The 15,753-nt window shown below is 36.9% G+C and overlaps 3 protein-coding genes and 1 non-coding gene across 7 annotated transcripts; 1 reads left to right on the top strand and 3 right to left on the bottom strand.

Annotated features, from left to right (window-relative positions):
• The first annotated feature begins 2,207 nt into the window (after positions 1–2,207).
• LOC106433720 (probable prolyl 4-hydroxylase 3) lies at positions 2,208–4,576 on the top strand. 2 transcript variants are annotated; one of them, XM_013874546.3, is made up of 8 exons: positions 2,208–2,592; positions 2,676–2,763; positions 2,897–2,994; positions 3,132–3,229; positions 3,381–3,510; positions 3,619–3,806; positions 3,906–3,995; positions 4,320–4,576. In XM_013874546.3, the coding sequence occupies exons 1-7, from the start codon at positions 2,393–2,395 to the stop codon at positions 3,977–3,979; spliced, it is 876 nt and encodes a 291-aa protein (XP_013730000.1). In that variant the 5' UTR covers positions 2,208–2,392; the 3' UTR covers positions 3,980–3,995; positions 4,320–4,576. The 2 variants fall into 2 exon arrangements, with proteins under 2 accessions (XP_013730000.1, XP_013729999.1); XM_013874545.3 differs by having other exon boundaries at positions 2,209–2,592; positions 4,325–4,576.
• A 141-nt stretch (positions 4,577–4,717) lies between these two features.
• Positions 4,718–8,312, bottom strand: LOC106433719 (V-type proton ATPase subunit B3). Of its 3 annotated transcripts, none has more exons than XM_013874543.3 (15): positions 8,163–8,309; positions 7,915–8,005; positions 7,687–7,742; positions 7,504–7,602; positions 7,336–7,395; positions 7,129–7,240; positions 6,835–7,043; positions 6,447–6,575; positions 6,212–6,349; positions 5,913–6,063; positions 5,751–5,833; positions 5,583–5,630; positions 5,436–5,489; positions 5,264–5,347; positions 4,718–5,169 (listed from the first exon to the last, which is right to left on the bottom strand). In XM_013874543.3, the coding sequence occupies exons 2-15, from the start codon at positions 7,964–7,966 to the stop codon at positions 4,984–4,986; spliced, it is 1,461 nt and encodes a 486-aa protein (XP_013729997.1). In that variant the 5' UTR covers positions 7,967–8,005; positions 8,163–8,309; the 3' UTR covers positions 4,718–4,983. The 3 variants fall into 3 exon arrangements, with proteins under 3 accessions (XP_013729997.1, XP_022543036.1, XP_048638472.1); XM_022687315.2 differs by having other exon boundaries at positions 7,915–8,024; positions 8,163–8,272; XM_048782515.1 differs by lacking the exons at positions 4,718–5,169; positions 5,264–5,347; positions 5,436–5,489 and having other exon boundaries at positions 5,526–5,630; positions 8,163–8,312.
• Positions 8,313–8,411: 99 nt separating this feature from the next.
• TRNAK-CUU lies at positions 8,412–8,484 on the bottom strand. Its single transcript has one exon. It is a non-coding gene; the product is annotated as a tRNA-Lys (tRNA).
• A 4,713-nt stretch (positions 8,485–13,197) lies between these two features.
• On the bottom strand, positions 13,198–15,714 carry LOC106433690 (pentatricopeptide repeat-containing protein At1g20230). The gene has a single exon (XM_013874514.3). The coding sequence runs from the start codon at positions 15,591–15,593 to the stop codon at positions 13,311–13,313; it is 2,283 nt and encodes a 760-aa protein (XP_013729968.2). The 5' UTR covers positions 15,594–15,714; the 3' UTR covers positions 13,198–13,310.
• Positions 15,715–15,753: the final 39 nt, after the last annotated feature.

Here is a 15,753-nt window from a genome sequence, read left to right as displayed (position 1 = left end):
TATAAAACGTACTGAACCATATTTATCGTATATTATAAGAGCCGGCTATTGACACTAATCTTTCTTTAGTAATGTCATAATCGTATTCGTGTCATTAATCTTTCATATTCTTCTAAACCATGTATTCTTGAATAAAACTCAACTAATTAACGATGTAATCTATATTGCTTAAATAGAATGTGTCAAATCAGAATTCATGAGAAAGTTACTAATTTTATTTACACGTATGTATCCGGCAAAGGATATATTCGATACATTGGAACACAGTCGCTTACACGTATTATATGATTCATGACCACTTTCTGGAGCTAAAATTGTGACTCACATCCATTTTCCATTTTAGTCATTGTGAAGTCTATAAGCAGCTTGAACATGCTGATTTCTGACTCCCTTTTGTAAGAAAAAGTGTCTCTTTGATATAAAAATAAACATCTGAGTTTTTCAAACCTAGCATATTGGCTAACAAATAAAAATAAAAATTCTTAAAACGAATCCTAATGCCAAACGGTTTGGACATAATGACTAATTAAAAAGAAAAGACCCTTTCTAAAGCGTAAATCATCTTCAATCCTGGAGTTGATCATATTATTTAACCTTTGGAAATTTCACCTGACATTCTCAAGAGAAATCCCAACAACACACGCTTAGTTATGCTCTTTTCTCCATCTAATTCACACTTCACAGCAGGACTAGTATTTAAGTTCTAATCCAACATTAATTCTATAATTGTATCACCATAACATATAACCCTTTTATGTTGTTTATTTTTAGTTGTTACTCCAAAACCTCAGTAGAAACAGAAAAAAACAATCACTGGGTTCTTGTCAAATATTGCCGTCCGCGCCGAGGCCGGCGAACGAGAGGGAAACGGAGGAGCTCGTGTCGTTAAAGGATCTGATTCCCTTTTGTTATCCAGCAGGGACCCAAACGCCTCCATTTGAGCATATGCCTAAGTCGTTACAACGGCGTTACGTCAAGGTTAGAGAGCCTCTCTTTGATCCAGAGACGTCCAAGCGTATCTACTGGCAGGAATTGCCTTTTGATAACAACAACGAAGTTCACGATCATGATCATGGATGTTTCCTTTTCTTGAAGATAAGCATTCACAGAATGATCGATAAGTGGTTTGGTCCTCTTTTTGGATTAACCAAGTTTGATGAGTTTCATTATTGAAGTATCGTTTTTTTTGTTTCTTGGTGAAAAGATTATTAATTTTGTTTCCTGATGATAAGATTGAAACACAAACATGAGTTTGTATCTTGATTGGGTTGACTTGAGTTGAGAGAGTACGATACTGTGGTTTTTTATAAGAGTATTTGATTGTATTTTATCAGAATTATGTTTGATCTGTTGTTACTTCGATAGTTCGAAGTACGCACGTCCTACTTTTTTTGTTGTGTACTGTCGCCAATGATTTTCAGTTTTGTGTTCCAGGGCTTAGATAGGCCCGTATCTTCCTATAAGTAAGCCCATTTAAATAAGCTCTAAAACCCCAAATATTTTCTGCAGCTGATGATTTTTCTTTTCTAAAATTTTAAATTTAGTTTTTACTAAACCGAATTAATGACGTTACTTGTAATTTGTAAACGTTCCGTTCACGTATTGACTTTCTCGTTCTCCAACCCTCACAATGATTTTTGGGATTCGTCACATTTATAGTTTTTTTTTTACCCTTTTTACTTATAAAAGTACGATTTAAGTTCAACAACTTTGTCATTACATTACCAGATTTTGTAATGATCTCATCTCAATTTATTTTTAGCTTAATAATTATTCTGATTAGGTGTAAAAACATAGCTAAAAGCCTAACATGTTAGAAAATCAAAATTCAAAACACCGCTTCCCCCAATATCAAATCTCACCAAAAAAACTATAAACAGAAAAGTAGAAAACAATCTATAAAACAGTCTGGAAATCTATACTAATTAAAAACAATTATCTATTTAAGGAAATGTAATTATTATGTTATTAAAAGAGAGGAATGTTATATATGTTTAGTCAAAGATGATACATATAGTAATCAACAACATAGCCCATTGGTTTGATTTCATGTGTAGATCTTTTTTTTTTTGAACAAAACATTGTGCTGAGAAAAACCAATTCTAGCTGAAATTACGTAATCATCCGCATCTATCAACGACCGACCATTGTATAACGAAGGATATAAATGTCATTTCAAATTCTTTTGTAAAGACGGCGTTGGAACAGAGATAAAAATTAGAGAAAGGAAGTGCGAAATAAATTTTGATCTTTATTTATATATATTTTTGGTTTCTGCATCTCGTTCCCAGGGGTTTTGTGATTCTCTTCTGCGATCGATTCCTCTCTCTCTCTCCGGTTTACAAACTTTTGTTTCTCGCTGTTTGTTTCGGGTTGGATCTTTGTTTGGGTGATGGCGAAGGTGAGACAGTCGCAGAGATTATTACAGGCGAGGAAATGGTCGACATTGATGCTGGTTCTGTTTATGCTTTTCATGTTAACGATTGTTCTCTTGATGCTTTTGGCCTTTGGGGTTTTCTCTCTTCCCATTAATAACAACGACGAATCTTCTCCCATGGATCTCTCTTATTTCCGACGAGCTGCAACTGAGAGGTGCTGTCCGAATCTTCGACTTGTCTGAGATTATTTTGTTTGGTCGGAATGTTTTTGATTCAAATTGTTTTTTGAATTTTCAGAAGTGAGGAGGGACTTGGGAAGAGAGGAGATCAGTGGACTGAAGTGCTCTCTTGGGAGCCCAGAGCTTTCGTCTACCACAACTTCTTGGTTTGTCTTCTTATTTCAAACGAAACTCTTATTACAATGAATGTCTTTTTATTGTCTGAATTGATGCATGTTTGAAAACTAAAAACCCGAATCTTTGAGAGTATTTAATTTATTATTTGATATTATTGACCAGTCGAAAGAAGAATGTGAGTATTTAATCAGTCTTGCCAAACCCCATATGGTGAAGTCAACTGTTGTTGATAGCGAAACCGGCAAGAGCAAAGACAGCAGGTTCGCTTTCCTTTCCTTTCTCCATGGATGATAATGACGCTGCTTGCTGTCTGAGAGAAGTAAAAAAGTTTTTTTTTTTTAATTTGGAAAGCATTGTGGATTGTTCTGATGATTTGTGAATTTATAAACGCATTCAGGGTGAGAACAAGCTCAGGGACTTTCCTTAGGAGAGGAAGGGACAAAATCATTAAGACCATTGAGAAAAGAATTGCAGATTACACCTTTATTCCAGCAGGTATGAGTGATTTTTCAATAGATTAATCATTTTCTCTGAGGTTTTTAATCTTGCACAGAGGCATTTGTTATATATCTAAGTAGTGTCAAAATGAGAATATCAAATTTCTTCTGCATTATGAATTATGAGTTTATGATTTTGGAATGTGCAGATCATGGGGAAGGACTTCAAGTGCTTCACTACGAAGAAGGCCAAAAGTATGAACCACACTATGATTACTTTGTTGACGAGTTCAACACTAAGAATGGAGGTCAACGCATGGCTACAATGCTCATGTATCTGTAAGATTATTTTCTAACTGTATTCTTTTTAAGGCTGCCAAATTCAAGTATTTTCTCTCTTTTTTTGTCTTATACAAAATAAATAACTCTTATTCTAATTTTATACAGGTCGGATGTTGAAGAAGGCGGTGAAACGGTGTTTCCTGCTGCCAATATGAATTTTAGTTCCGTACCATGGTACAATGAGCTCTCTGCGTGTGGTAAAAAGGGACTTTCCGTAAAGCCTAGAATGGGTGATGCTTTGCTCTTCTGGAGCATGAGGCCCGATGCTACACTTGATCCCTCAAGCTTGCATGGTATCATAATAACCATATAAAACACCCTTTGTAAATTTGCTTTTCAACGATACCATTCTGAGTGTGGAGTTGATAATATATATCCTCATTTGATTCTAGGTGGATGTCCTGTGATTAGAGGGAACAAGTGGTCATCTACCAAATGGATGCATGTTGGCGAGTACAAAATCTAGCGTCTTTGATTTGCTGGTAAACGCTCCATTCTCCCCTTATGTTTCAGACATAAGTCTGCCCATTATGTTTATGTTTGTCTGAGCAATAGGGTGGTTAGAGGTTTTTTGAGTAAACTACCTATCATCAGTGATGAAACGCTGTTAACATCAACTATTCTGTGCATTTAATATTAATTTCCTCTCCTAGAGCATATCCACTAGCCATACGACACAAACAGACATATGTATTACACAAAGTGCGGGTTATTATATCAGCTTGTGATCGATGTTCATATTTCATAAAGTACCGCGTGCTCGCTCCTGGTTCTTACATTATCTTCTTCTTTTTTTTTTTGGACAGGACAGACGGTATACTGTTTCCTAGATGGTGTAAAATTGGAGAGAAAGAGAGTTGATGTTTGTCTGATTTTGTTTTTCCATGCGGCTCAGTGTATTGGGATTCAGAGGTTCATATAGTAGAGAATACCAAAAGAGAGGGAATTGTTAGATTACATTAGGATGGCTTAAATAGACATTGTTGCTCACTGCTATACCAGTCATACATTGTGAATTAGTTATAACATTATTATTCATATAAAAATGTGCCATCTTCTTATATAAGAACTGTCTATAATTCATACACCCAAATTATCAAAGGGCCTGGACCATACGCGATTTTGATTGTCATTGACTCATTTTTGGAGGTCTTCATGAGCCAGACAATCATTTCTCTATGTTATATCAAGAGAACAGAGCAAATATGTAACATATCGCACATAGATGTAATAAAAGTCTGAAGGAATAGATTATTACACAACAACAAAAAGATATGATTCAACGGCTTATAAATAGCGTTTTCGTGCGTAGTTTACCTACTACACAAACCTTTATTACACAGATGAAAAAACAAACGAATAATCCAAATTTCACGGTTCTCTGAGTTTTTGTGTTTTCGTTTTCACGCAAATCTTGTTCAAGTTCCAAATAAGACGAGGATGGAGCAATATAGAGATTGTTTAAAAGGCTTAGCTTGTTGCATCGCGGCTGTAGAATTGATCAAGAGTTTTGGCAGGAATACGGTGAAGAAGCTCACGTGGGAAGATACGGATCAGTGTCCATGCCAAATCAAGTGACTGGAAGATGTTTCTTGTATCGTATGCTCCTTGCATCACAAACTTCCTCTCAAATTTGTCCAGGAACTCTAGGTACAGCTGCAAAACCACAACACAAGAAGCTATCGTCATGAGTAATTGTTGTTGTGAGTATTGATATGAAACATGAATGTGATTGAGTAGAGAAAAGTACCAGATCCTCGGAAGAAAGAGCTTCTTCTCCAACTACAGCTTTCATGGCTTGAACATCCTTCCCGATTGCATAGTTTGCGTAGAGCTGAAAATTGATACAGAATATTGAGAATTAGGTTTGATGGTTCCAAACGAACATGAGAGACAAGGGTAAGGTCTTATATATAGCGAACCTGGTTGGACACATCAGAATGGTCACGACGAGTCATTCCCTCACCAATAGCACTCTGCAAAATTGAACGATGGTTAATATAATAAGTCACAGTATGTTTCAATCCCTATGAATCCTTAAGGGTAATATAATTGAATGGCTTGGCTACCTTCATCAATCGAGAGAGTGATGGAAGCACGTTAATGGGTGGATATATCTGTTTCAGGGAAGAACCAGAAGAAACATCAGAGATCATTGTAGATGGATGGCAAACGTTTTTTATCTATGTACAAAAAAAGTAATGACAGATATACAAAACGTGTAACGCATATCGCACCTGTCTGTTGCGAAGCTGCCTGTCAATATATATCTGACCCTCGGTAATGTAACCAGTAAGATCCGGAGTAGGGTGAGTGATGTCTGAGTATGACAACAAGAGATAATGATGAGCTTTGTTCAATCAGAAAGAAAAGTATCGAAGAATGAAAGGGCTTTTTACCATCATTGGGCATAGTCAGGATAGGGATTTGGGTGATGGAACCCTTTCTTCCTTCAATACGCCCTGCACGCTCATAAATAGTTGCAAGATCTGTGTACATATAACCCGGATATCCACGTCTTCCAGGTACTTCTTCTCGAGCGGCAGAGACCTACAGTTTATTAAAATATGTCGAAGGTAGACTTCAGAAAACATATGCTTGCTGTTGTCGAAAAAATAAAATATAACATACATGCTGGTTGAGGTGTGTGAAAACCTAAACCAAGTTAGAATCATGGGACAAGTGAAAAAAAATTAACCTCACGAAGAGCATCTGCATAAGAACTCATGTCTGTCAATATAACAAGCACATGCTTCCCACATTCATAAGCTAAATACTCTGCGGTTGTCAGGGCAATTCGAGGAGTGATGATTCTCTCGATGGTCGGGTCATTTGCCTGTAGGAGTGAAACACATAATAAATGTCAATACAACATAATAGTACAATCAACCATGTAAGATACAGCAAGAAGCATAAAAATCACAAGAAGTTACCAGGTTCAGGAAAAGGGTAACCCTTTCCATTGATCCATTTTCTTCAAAATCACGCTTGAAGAACTGAGCTGTCTCCATGTTTACACCCATAGCTGCGAAGACAATTGCAAAATTGTCCTCTCCATGATCCTGGAAAAACACAAGGGAAGAGATCAAAGGATTTCACGAGGCAACCAACTAATCAGACACTCAATTCCCACAGAAGTATGCTTAAATAGTCAATGGTATTACAAAATATAGCTCTTTACATGCCATACGGATTTGAAGAGATGCTCACATCCTTATACATTAGTTAGAAAGTGAATGTACACACAGACACACTTACACTTAAGCATGATCCTTAAAACATAAAAGTACTTTAGTGATGGTTAATGGGGCAAATGATTACCTCAATTAGGTTCTCAGTCTTTTCCAACCGCTTAACAAGACCATCCTGACGACAAATTTGAGCAGCGATTTCGTTATGAGGTAGACCAGCAGCAGAGAAAAGAGGAATCTTCTGTCCACGAGCGATCGAGTTCATGACATCAATGGTAGAAATCCCAGTTTGAATCATCTCTTCAGGGTAAGTTCTTTCACTGGGGTTGATTGAACTTCCTGTAAATATTATTCACCGACACAATTAAAACAACAACAAAAGTTTGGTTTCAGAGATCACACAATGAGGCAAATAAACACTCACCAGAGATATCAAGGTAAGCCTCTGGCAAAATAGGAGGGCCATTATCAATTGGCTTTCCTGAGCCGTTAAAAATGCGGCCAAGCATGTCCTGTGATACAGGGGTCTTCAAAACCTAAAAACACATACCATGAACAAAAATGTCAAAACAAAAAAACTATAGCAGTTCTCAGTTCTTAGTTTTAAGTGAACAAGACTAAAAATAAATACCTCTCCAGTGAATTGCACGGTGGTAAATTTGTTGTCAATTCCGGATGTTCCTTCAAAAACCTAAAATCATTAGATGAATTAATTTATTCAGGACAAGCAAAACTGTACAACATGTGCTTAAGTGTAATGCAGAAATCAAGTTAAGAGTAAGACAGAAGAACCATGAACCTGGACAACAGCTTTCTTGCCATCAACCTCCAAGACCTGACCACGTCTCATAGATCCATCTCCTAGGCGAATATTAACAATCTCCTGGTACTTTGGACCCTGCAGGGACATTATAAACATTCTTATAGCAAAGATAGGATTCAATATATCAATGGCAAAGCTTGTCCTTATCAATGATCCTACCTTCACTTTTTCAAGGATGACCAAGGGTCCTGCAACACCTGAGACAGTTCTGTACTCTACACATTTTCAAAAGATTCTCAAATCAGACTCTCGCAAAGATAACATCAGCTACAGAAAACGATTGATATGTGATTCAACGAAGAAAGCCGTCTACATCATCCAACGTTTTAGAGAATACGTGATCCATGATCGGCATCTACAGATCACAATCAAAAATCAACTACTTACCCATTCCGATCTCGAGAGCTCCTTCATCCATGTCGATTCCAGCAGCCACCATTGTCACAGATCGAAATCAAATCAAACCGCTCCACAATCCCTGTTAACAAAACGCGAGGCTGGAACAGATCCATATCAAAAAATGAAACCAAATCGATAGAAAATTCGATCCGATCACAACATTCGAGCTCGTGAAAGTGAGGAAGAAGACATAATCGAATAGCGATGATGGAAGATCTGATGAACAAATCACGTACCTGGAACAAATCGATTCAAGCAGAGAGAGAGAGAGAGAGAGAGAGAGAGAGAGAGAGAGAGAGAGAGAGAGAGAGAAACTGCGATGTATTCAACTGTGATGCTGTGGCTCTCTGTGAAAACGTGGTTGGATGATATCTGACCATTTATTATTTTCCTGAAAATCAAAAATTATTATTTTCAGATCGAAAAGTTTTTGTCCTTTTTGGGAGATATTTCATTTAAATTTCTCAGGGGAAAAAAATATCAAGCGCCCACCGTGGGGCTCGAACCCACGACCACAAGGTTAAGAGCCTTGCGCTCTACCAACTGAGCTAGACGGGCTTTGTGACAGCTTATTAATATATGTAATAATTAACCGCTCATAAAGCTTATAATGAGTTAATAAGAACCATATGTTATGAACCAAAGTTTTGAAACTATCATGCACAATATCTTCTAGGGATGGGCAAAAAACCCAAACCGAACCGAACCAACCAAACCGAAGTTAAACCGAACCAAACTAGACCGTGCTCTTTATGTAACCCAATTGGTTTATGTTTTACTCAACCCGAACGGTTTGGTTTGGGTTTAAACCGAACCAAACCGAACCAAACCGATAATCCAATATATATATATTAAAAATATATACGATATATATATATATATATTATTAACATATTGCAAATTTTAGTTAAAGTTTCGTTTTTTATTTTTTCATAACTTTCATATCTTTAAAAAAAGGGGTTTTTGCCAAAACTAACCCACAACTTGATTTTAATCCCAAACCTATACCCAAACTTGAATCAAATGCAAAACTAACCTAAAAGCCTAGTGAAATTACAGCTCAGCCCCTTGTGACCAAACAAAAAAACAGAAGCCATTTTTACGAATATAGCCCCCGTAAATCGTCTGAGTTGTCTGAGATGTTGGAAGTCGTCTGGACGACTGAAGTATAAGTCGTCTGGTACCAGTTTATTTTAAAAATAATTTATAAATCTTGTAAAAAAAATTTTGATGCGTAAAAAATAAAAATCAAGTAATTATAAACAGTTTTAACTGATATAAATTAAGATATGATAAAATTGATTTGTTTTGAAGATAGATGAGTGGAAGTAGTGAATCATGAAATACTTTGGTTTAGGAGTTTGACAAACATATGTTGTAGTATTGTATGTATTGTTAGGGTTAGATTTTGGAAAACTAAAATGTTTTTTTCAAAAATTAGTTTTCACCTATATGTGTTTATTTCTGTGTATAGTAAACATTTTTCAAGTTTGATTTGGTTTTATGAAGTGTTTAATTAGATAATTAAGTTTAGGGGTTATGTTTAGGTTGTGGACGACTTATATTTCAGTCGTCTGTTGAATAATTTACCCGGACGACGTATATTTCAGTCGTCCAGACGACTTACTTGTAAGTCGTCTGGAAAGTCTTCTATTTTAGTTTTCCGCTAAAAATATTTAATTTCCCGCTAAAAATATTAAACTCTTCTGGATGACTTACATGTAAGTCGTCTGTTTTAATTTCTTCACCAGACGACTGAAATGTAAGTCGTCCAGGAAGTCGTCTGAGTCAAAAATATTTAATCTAATTGGATTTTTTGTCTCCCTATATAAAGAAAAATTTACACATTCTCTCTCATCCTCTCAAATGGTTGCAACAAAAATGTAATGTTCATCATTCTAAAACTCTCCAACCTCTCTCTAATCTCTTTGACTTGAAAACACCAAACTTTATATGAATTTTTCAGTTTTGTCTCATGTATTTCTTACTAATCTATCTCTTTTGCAGGTTTTTAATCAAATGGTACTCATCTTCCACTAATTTAGAGGTAGATCTATTAATTTTAGATATGTATTTTTGTGTGTTCTATAAATGTAGATTTATCTAATCTTCCACTCATTTTCTCTATTTTTAAGTCATTTGAACGTTTTTGGATATGCAGGTTTTTCAGATCTGGATTTGATGTGCAGGTTTTTCAGATCTGGAAGACTTCTGGGACGACTTACCTGTTAGTCGTCTGGAAGTCGTCTGGAAGTCGTCTGGACTTCTTGGAAGTCTTCTGACAAAGTCATCTGGACTTCCAGGAAGTCGTCTGGGCTTCCAGGAAGTCGTCTGGGCTTCCAGGAAGTCGTCTGGACTTCTAGGAAGTCGTCTGGATTTTTCTGAGCGTTTTGGTAAGTTCTTATGTCTGATTTTTTTTCATTTGGTAACTTCTTGTTGTATAAAGTTCTTACTTTTTTCCCAAACTAAAACTCTCCAAACCCACTCTAATCTTTTTGACTTGAAAACACCAAACTTTATATGAATTTTTCAATTTTGTCTCATGTCTTTGTTACTAATCTATTTTTTTTTCTTGCAGGTTTTTAATTAGATGGTACTCATCATCTTCCACTAATTTAAAGGTAGATCTATTATTTTTAGATATGCATTTTTGTGTGTTCTGTAAAGGTAGATTTATCTAATCTTCCACTCATTTTTTCTGTTTTTAAGCCTTTTGAACGTTTTTGAATATGCAGGTTTTTCAGATCTGGATTTAATATGCAGGTTTTTCAGATCTGGAAGACTTCTGGGACGACTTACTTGTTAGTCGTCTGGAAGTCGTCTGGAAGTCGTCTGGAAGTCGTCTGGAAGTCGTCTGGAAGTCGTCTGGACTTCCTAAAAGTCGTCTGGACTTCCTGTAAAGTCGTCTGGAAGTCGTCTGAACTTCCTAAAAGTCTTCTGGCAAAGTCGTCTGAACTTCCTGGAAGTCTTCTGGACTTCTTAGAAGTCGTCTGGACTTCTTAAAAGTTGTCTGGTCTTGTCTACTCAAGTGGAATCCAAGCTTGTCTTTGTAGATGAATGATCTATAATAGTTTTATTTGTGGTCTGTTTTGTGAATTGCATGTATACTCTTTTAGTTGTGAATTTTTTGTAAAATCAGTAATAATGTTTTCCAAGATGTATTAAATGTGCTAACAATGTGTTTACACATTTACAAATCAATGAAATAATAGACTTCAGTGGCCTTTTTCTTATCTTTGGATCTCTCATATGCAATAATAAACTCCAATCGCCTTTTTCTCATCTTAATAAACAAGAATGTTGGTAAGAGATGGAAACAAACAATAGTAACTAGTCAAAGCATATCATATTTTTTATAAGTTTGCATTGAAAAACTTAGTCAAATTTAGTAAAACTAAGGGAGAGAACATATTTTGTAAATATGAGTTTTACATATCTTGAAGTTACTTATCACTCTTAAAAATACAAGTTATTCAAAAACTAACGTAGAAGACTTAAAAACTAGTGGAGAAGACGCGGACGACTTCAATCTAAGTTGTCTAGACGACTAAACTATATGTCGTCTGGTCAACGCAGAGGTTATTTTTGCAATTGACTTTGAAATCTGTTATTTCGGACGACTGAAAGTTAAGTCGTCTACTATTGTTTGGTTAAAAAAAAACTCCAAAAAAGCTAGACGACTTACATTTCAGTCGTCAGAGGTTAGTTTTGCATTTGACTGGATTATTTCAGAAGTTTGACTTTTTGGACGACTTACATTTCAGTCGTCTAGTGAAAATTAAAATAATAATATTTTTTTAAAAGTAGACGACTTACAGTTAAGTCGTCATAGGTTAGTTTTGCAATTGAAAAAAAAAACTTCAAGATTTAATTATATACAGACGACTTATAATTCAGTCGTCCACGAGACGACTGAAATGTAAGTCGTCCAGGATTTACGAGGTTTGACCAGAATCTCAGAAAAAAATCCTGGACGACTTACAATTAAGTCGTCTGGTGGACGACTGAATTATAAGTCGTCTGTGTATAATTAAATCTTGAAGTTTTTTTTTTCAATTGCAAAACTAACCTATGACTACTTAATTGTAAGTCGTTTACTTTAAAAAAATATTATTATTTTAATTTTCGCCAGACGACTGAAATGTAAGTCGTCTGGGGAAGTCAAACTTCTGAAATTATCCAGTCAAATGTAAAACTAACCTATGACGACTGAAATGTAAGTCGTCTAGGTTCTTTGGAATTTTTTTTGAAACCAAACAATAGTAGACGACTTAACTTTCAGTCGTCTGAGGTTACAGATTTCAAAGTCAATTGCAAAAATAACCTCTGCGTTGACCAGACGACTTCCAGGTAAGTCGTCTACAGCCAGACGACTGAAAGGTAAGTCGTCTACAGCCAGACGACTTCCCAAGTAAGTCGTCTGACGAACAGATCTGGAAAAAAACTCGATGTCATACCTTAAATTGGTGAGATAAGTTCCTTAGCATACATAAGGCTTCTCCAAGCACACAGAATCACAAACGGAAGTCACCCACCCATAATCGTTAGCTTCTATGACTCTATGAACCATAAAAATTTTAGAATCAAAATCTTGGGTTTTTTAGCTTATTGTGGAGAGAAAGTGAGAGATATGTTGTGTTTAGTTCACAAGAATGGAAAAAGAAGAAGGGTAAATCGATTTTGGGAGCATTAAGAGCTTCAAATTGGTTGTTCATGGTGGTTGTGGTATTGATGACAATGGCAATCTTGTAATTACTTGAAGATGATGAGGGTGAGAGAGTAAAAATGTCATTTTCGAAAAAAAAAAAAAAAATTGATGGCATTTTCGTAAATTATATGAACTTGTGGGGTGAATAGGGCAAAACCAATTTTCAAAAAAAAAGGAGGTTAGTTTTGTGTTTGACTTTAAGTTGTAGGTCAATTTTGCAAAAATCCCTTAAAAAAAATTATAAATACGATTCAAATAATACTATTATATATAAAATCATGTAGCATACGTTTTTATATTCTCAATCTATCGTTTATGAGTTGATTATTTTTTAATAAAAGTATAAAACTGATGCCTTCATATTTTATAACCAATCCGAACTACACCGAACCAAACTAGACCATAATAATGTAAACCGAACTAAATCTAAACCAAACCGAACTGAACCGAACCGAATTAAACCCAAACCGAACCCAAACCAAAGCTACTTTGGTTTTAATTGGTTTGAGTTTTATAAAATCCAAATTACCCAAACCAAACTGAACCCAAACCGAACCCGAAACTAAACCGAAATGTCTTCTGTAGTTTTTTATTCATAAGCTTCTAATTAGCTTGTATAGTAGAAACAACATGATGATCCAACATCTTTAATAGCAAAAAAAAATCCCTTAAAATATTACCAGAAATCTCCACAAGAACAAACACCATCTTTAAAGTGATGAAACCTATTCGTATCCCTAACGAAGATCTCTCTACCTGCGTAGCCCGATATAAACTTAATGACTGAGTGGCAATCTCCGCATATCCTAAGGTTCTTTATCACCTGAAGTGGTGTACCGTCCGGTGTGTTCAGAAGACCAAAAACTACTGCTAGTTTCTCGCTGTGTCCCCATAATGCCTGCTCTTGCTCTTGCTCCTCCACATCTTGCAGAGCAAAATCCAAATTTGGGAGATGACCAGCTCTCCTCATCTCTTTGCTAATCTCATCCATCTTCTCTGTTATCTGATCTATCTGCGGATGCGACTTGTCACCAGCAAGAAGCGTGTACACTTTGTTCTTCACTTGGATCCAGCTGCATCCCGGGTTCTTCTTCAGCCCCAGACTCTCCATCTTGTTTCTAATACTGTCTACTTCTTCCCACATGCCTTTAGCTGCGTATATATTGGACAATAGAACGTAACTCCCTGGGTTTTCGGGTTCTAGAACGAAAAGTTTCTCTGCTGCGATCTCAGCTAAATCTACATTGTTTTGAAGTCTGCAAGAGTTTAGCAAAGCTCCCCAGACGCAGGAGTCTGGCTCCAAAGGCATCTCTTTTACCAAATCATATGCTTCTTGCAACTTCCCTGCGCGTCCAAGAAGGCTTACCATGCAAGAATAATGTTCCAGCCTCGGTTTAATCCCATATTCCTCAGTCATCATGCCGAAATATTTCCATCCCTCATCGGTTAAACCTACTTGACTACATGCTGATAATAAGCTTGTAAAGCTGATGAAGTCAGGCTTTAACCTGGTTCTCACGAGAGATTCAAATATGCTCATGACTTCCTTGGCCTTCCCGTGCATCGAGTATCCACTCATCAATGAATTCCAGCAGACTAAGTTTCTCGTGGGCATCATATCAAAGACAACCTGAGACATGTTGATTCTTCCACATTTGGCATACATGTCAATCAGAGCGCTCCCTACATGAACATCATCCAGAAGGTGGACCCGTACAGCAAATCCATGAGCCGATCTCCCATGAACCAAAGCTGCTATATTTCCACACGCTGGAAGCAGGGAAGGGATTGTTACACGGTTTGGCTTCACTCCAGCAACCTGCATCTCTCTAAACAGTTCCAAGGCTTCAATATCTTTCCCATTCTGTGCACACCCTGCTATAATTGAAGTCCATGAAACCACATTTAACTCCATCTTCTGCTCCTTGAATAACTCAAACATCTCAAGCGCCTTGTCAACAAGACCATTTCGTGACAACCCTGTAATGCATGCATTGCAGACCCCGGTCTCCATCAGCTTAAACTGTTCAAAAAGTTGTATAATCCCATAGACATGACCAGACTTCCCGTACATATCAATCATCGCACTAATAACACATTTATCCTTCAGCAAACCCTGTTTAATCGCATACCCATGAATCTGCCTCCCTATATCAAGCCTCTCCGAGTCTCCAACAGAAGGCAGAACACTTGAAACAGCAATCTCATCAGGTAGAAAACCCAGATGATGCATCTTCTGGAACATCACCACTGCTTCCTTATGATACCCGCTACGATTAAACCCACTAAGAATCCCATTCCAAGACACTATATTCGGTTCAATACCAGAACTTTCCATCTCAGCTAGAACACGAACCACCTCTTCTAAACAACCCTTTCTCGCATACCCACAAAGCAAAGCACTGCAAGTCACAACATCTCTGTTAGACATTCTATCGAACACCTTGCGTGCATCACCCATCTTACCGCACCTCATGTACATATGAAACAAAGAACCCTGAACGAACCCATCCCCATCCAACCCCAACGCACACGCCACACAATGAATCTGTTTACCAGCTCTAAAAGCCGATAACTCAGCACAGACTTTGAACAAATTCGGAAGAACGTGGGTATCTGGGATCAACCCGCGAGAGAACATCCGAGAAAACACGCCGAGCGATTGAGAGTAAAGCTTCGCTTTAGTTAACGCGTATATAAGAGACGAGAAAGTGTAGACATTTGGATCCGGAATCGATTGCAAGATGAGATTCGCATGGTCGAAGCAGCTATAGTTCGAGTAGGAAGCGATGAGCTTTGCGGAGATGTAGCCATCGTTCTGGGCTCCGGATTTGAGTATACGAGCATGAGCTTGCGTCGTCTTTGATAGAGAAGAAGACCAACACGAAGGAGAAGATTCTAAGAATCCAAGGATCGTTTGAGGGATCTTCTCTATCAGTGGAAGAACTTGTTTTGTCATTGCTTTGACAAAAAAAAAAAAAAAACTTCCCCGCTTAACATTAATCACTTTGTATCATAAACCGTCCACGCCACCAGATTCCGCCACGTCAGCATAACTAAAACAACGGCTAAAAATGAAAATCAGATACAATGTACGCCACGTCACCCAAATTGGAAAT

This window comes from Brassica napus, chromosome A6 (genome assembly GCF_020379485.1).
Source record: "Brassica napus cultivar Da-Ae chromosome A6, Da-Ae, whole genome shotgun sequence".
Taxonomy (NCBI): Eukaryota; Viridiplantae; Streptophyta; class Magnoliopsida; order Brassicales; family Brassicaceae; genus Brassica; species Brassica napus.
This window is presented reverse-complemented; position numbering and strand designations above follow the sequence as displayed.

Excerpts from the sequence above, each read along its gene's own strand:
- LOC106433720 (XM_013874546.3), top strand. The coding sequence starts at position 2,393 with ATGGCGAAGGTGAGACAGTCGCAGAGATTATTACAGGCGAGGAAATGG. Across the intron at positions 2,764-2,896 it reads TCGTCTACCACAACTTCTTG|TCGAAAGAAGAATGTGAGTA; the intron begins GTTTGTCTTCTT and ends ATTATTGACCAG. Across the intron at positions 3,807-3,905 it reads TGATCCCTCAAGCTTGCATG|GTGGATGTCCTGTGATTAGA; the intron begins GTATCATAATAA and ends ATTTGATTCTAG.
- LOC106433719 (XM_013874543.3), bottom strand. The coding sequence starts at position 7,966 with ATGGTGGCTGCTGGAATCGACATGGATGAAGGAGCTCTCGAGATCGGA. Across the intron at positions 7,241-7,335 it reads CCGTGCAATTCACTGGAGAG|GTTTTGAAGACCCCTGTATC; the intron begins GTATTTATTTTT and ends ATGTGTTTTTAG. Across the intron at positions 5,631-5,750 it reads GGCAGCTTCGCAACAGACAG|ATATATCCACCCATTAACGT; the intron begins GTGCGATATGCG and ends TCCCTGAAACAG.
- LOC106433690 (XM_013874514.3), bottom strand. The coding sequence starts at position 15,593 with ATGACAAAACAAGTTCTTCCACTGATAGAGAAGATCCCTCAAACGATC.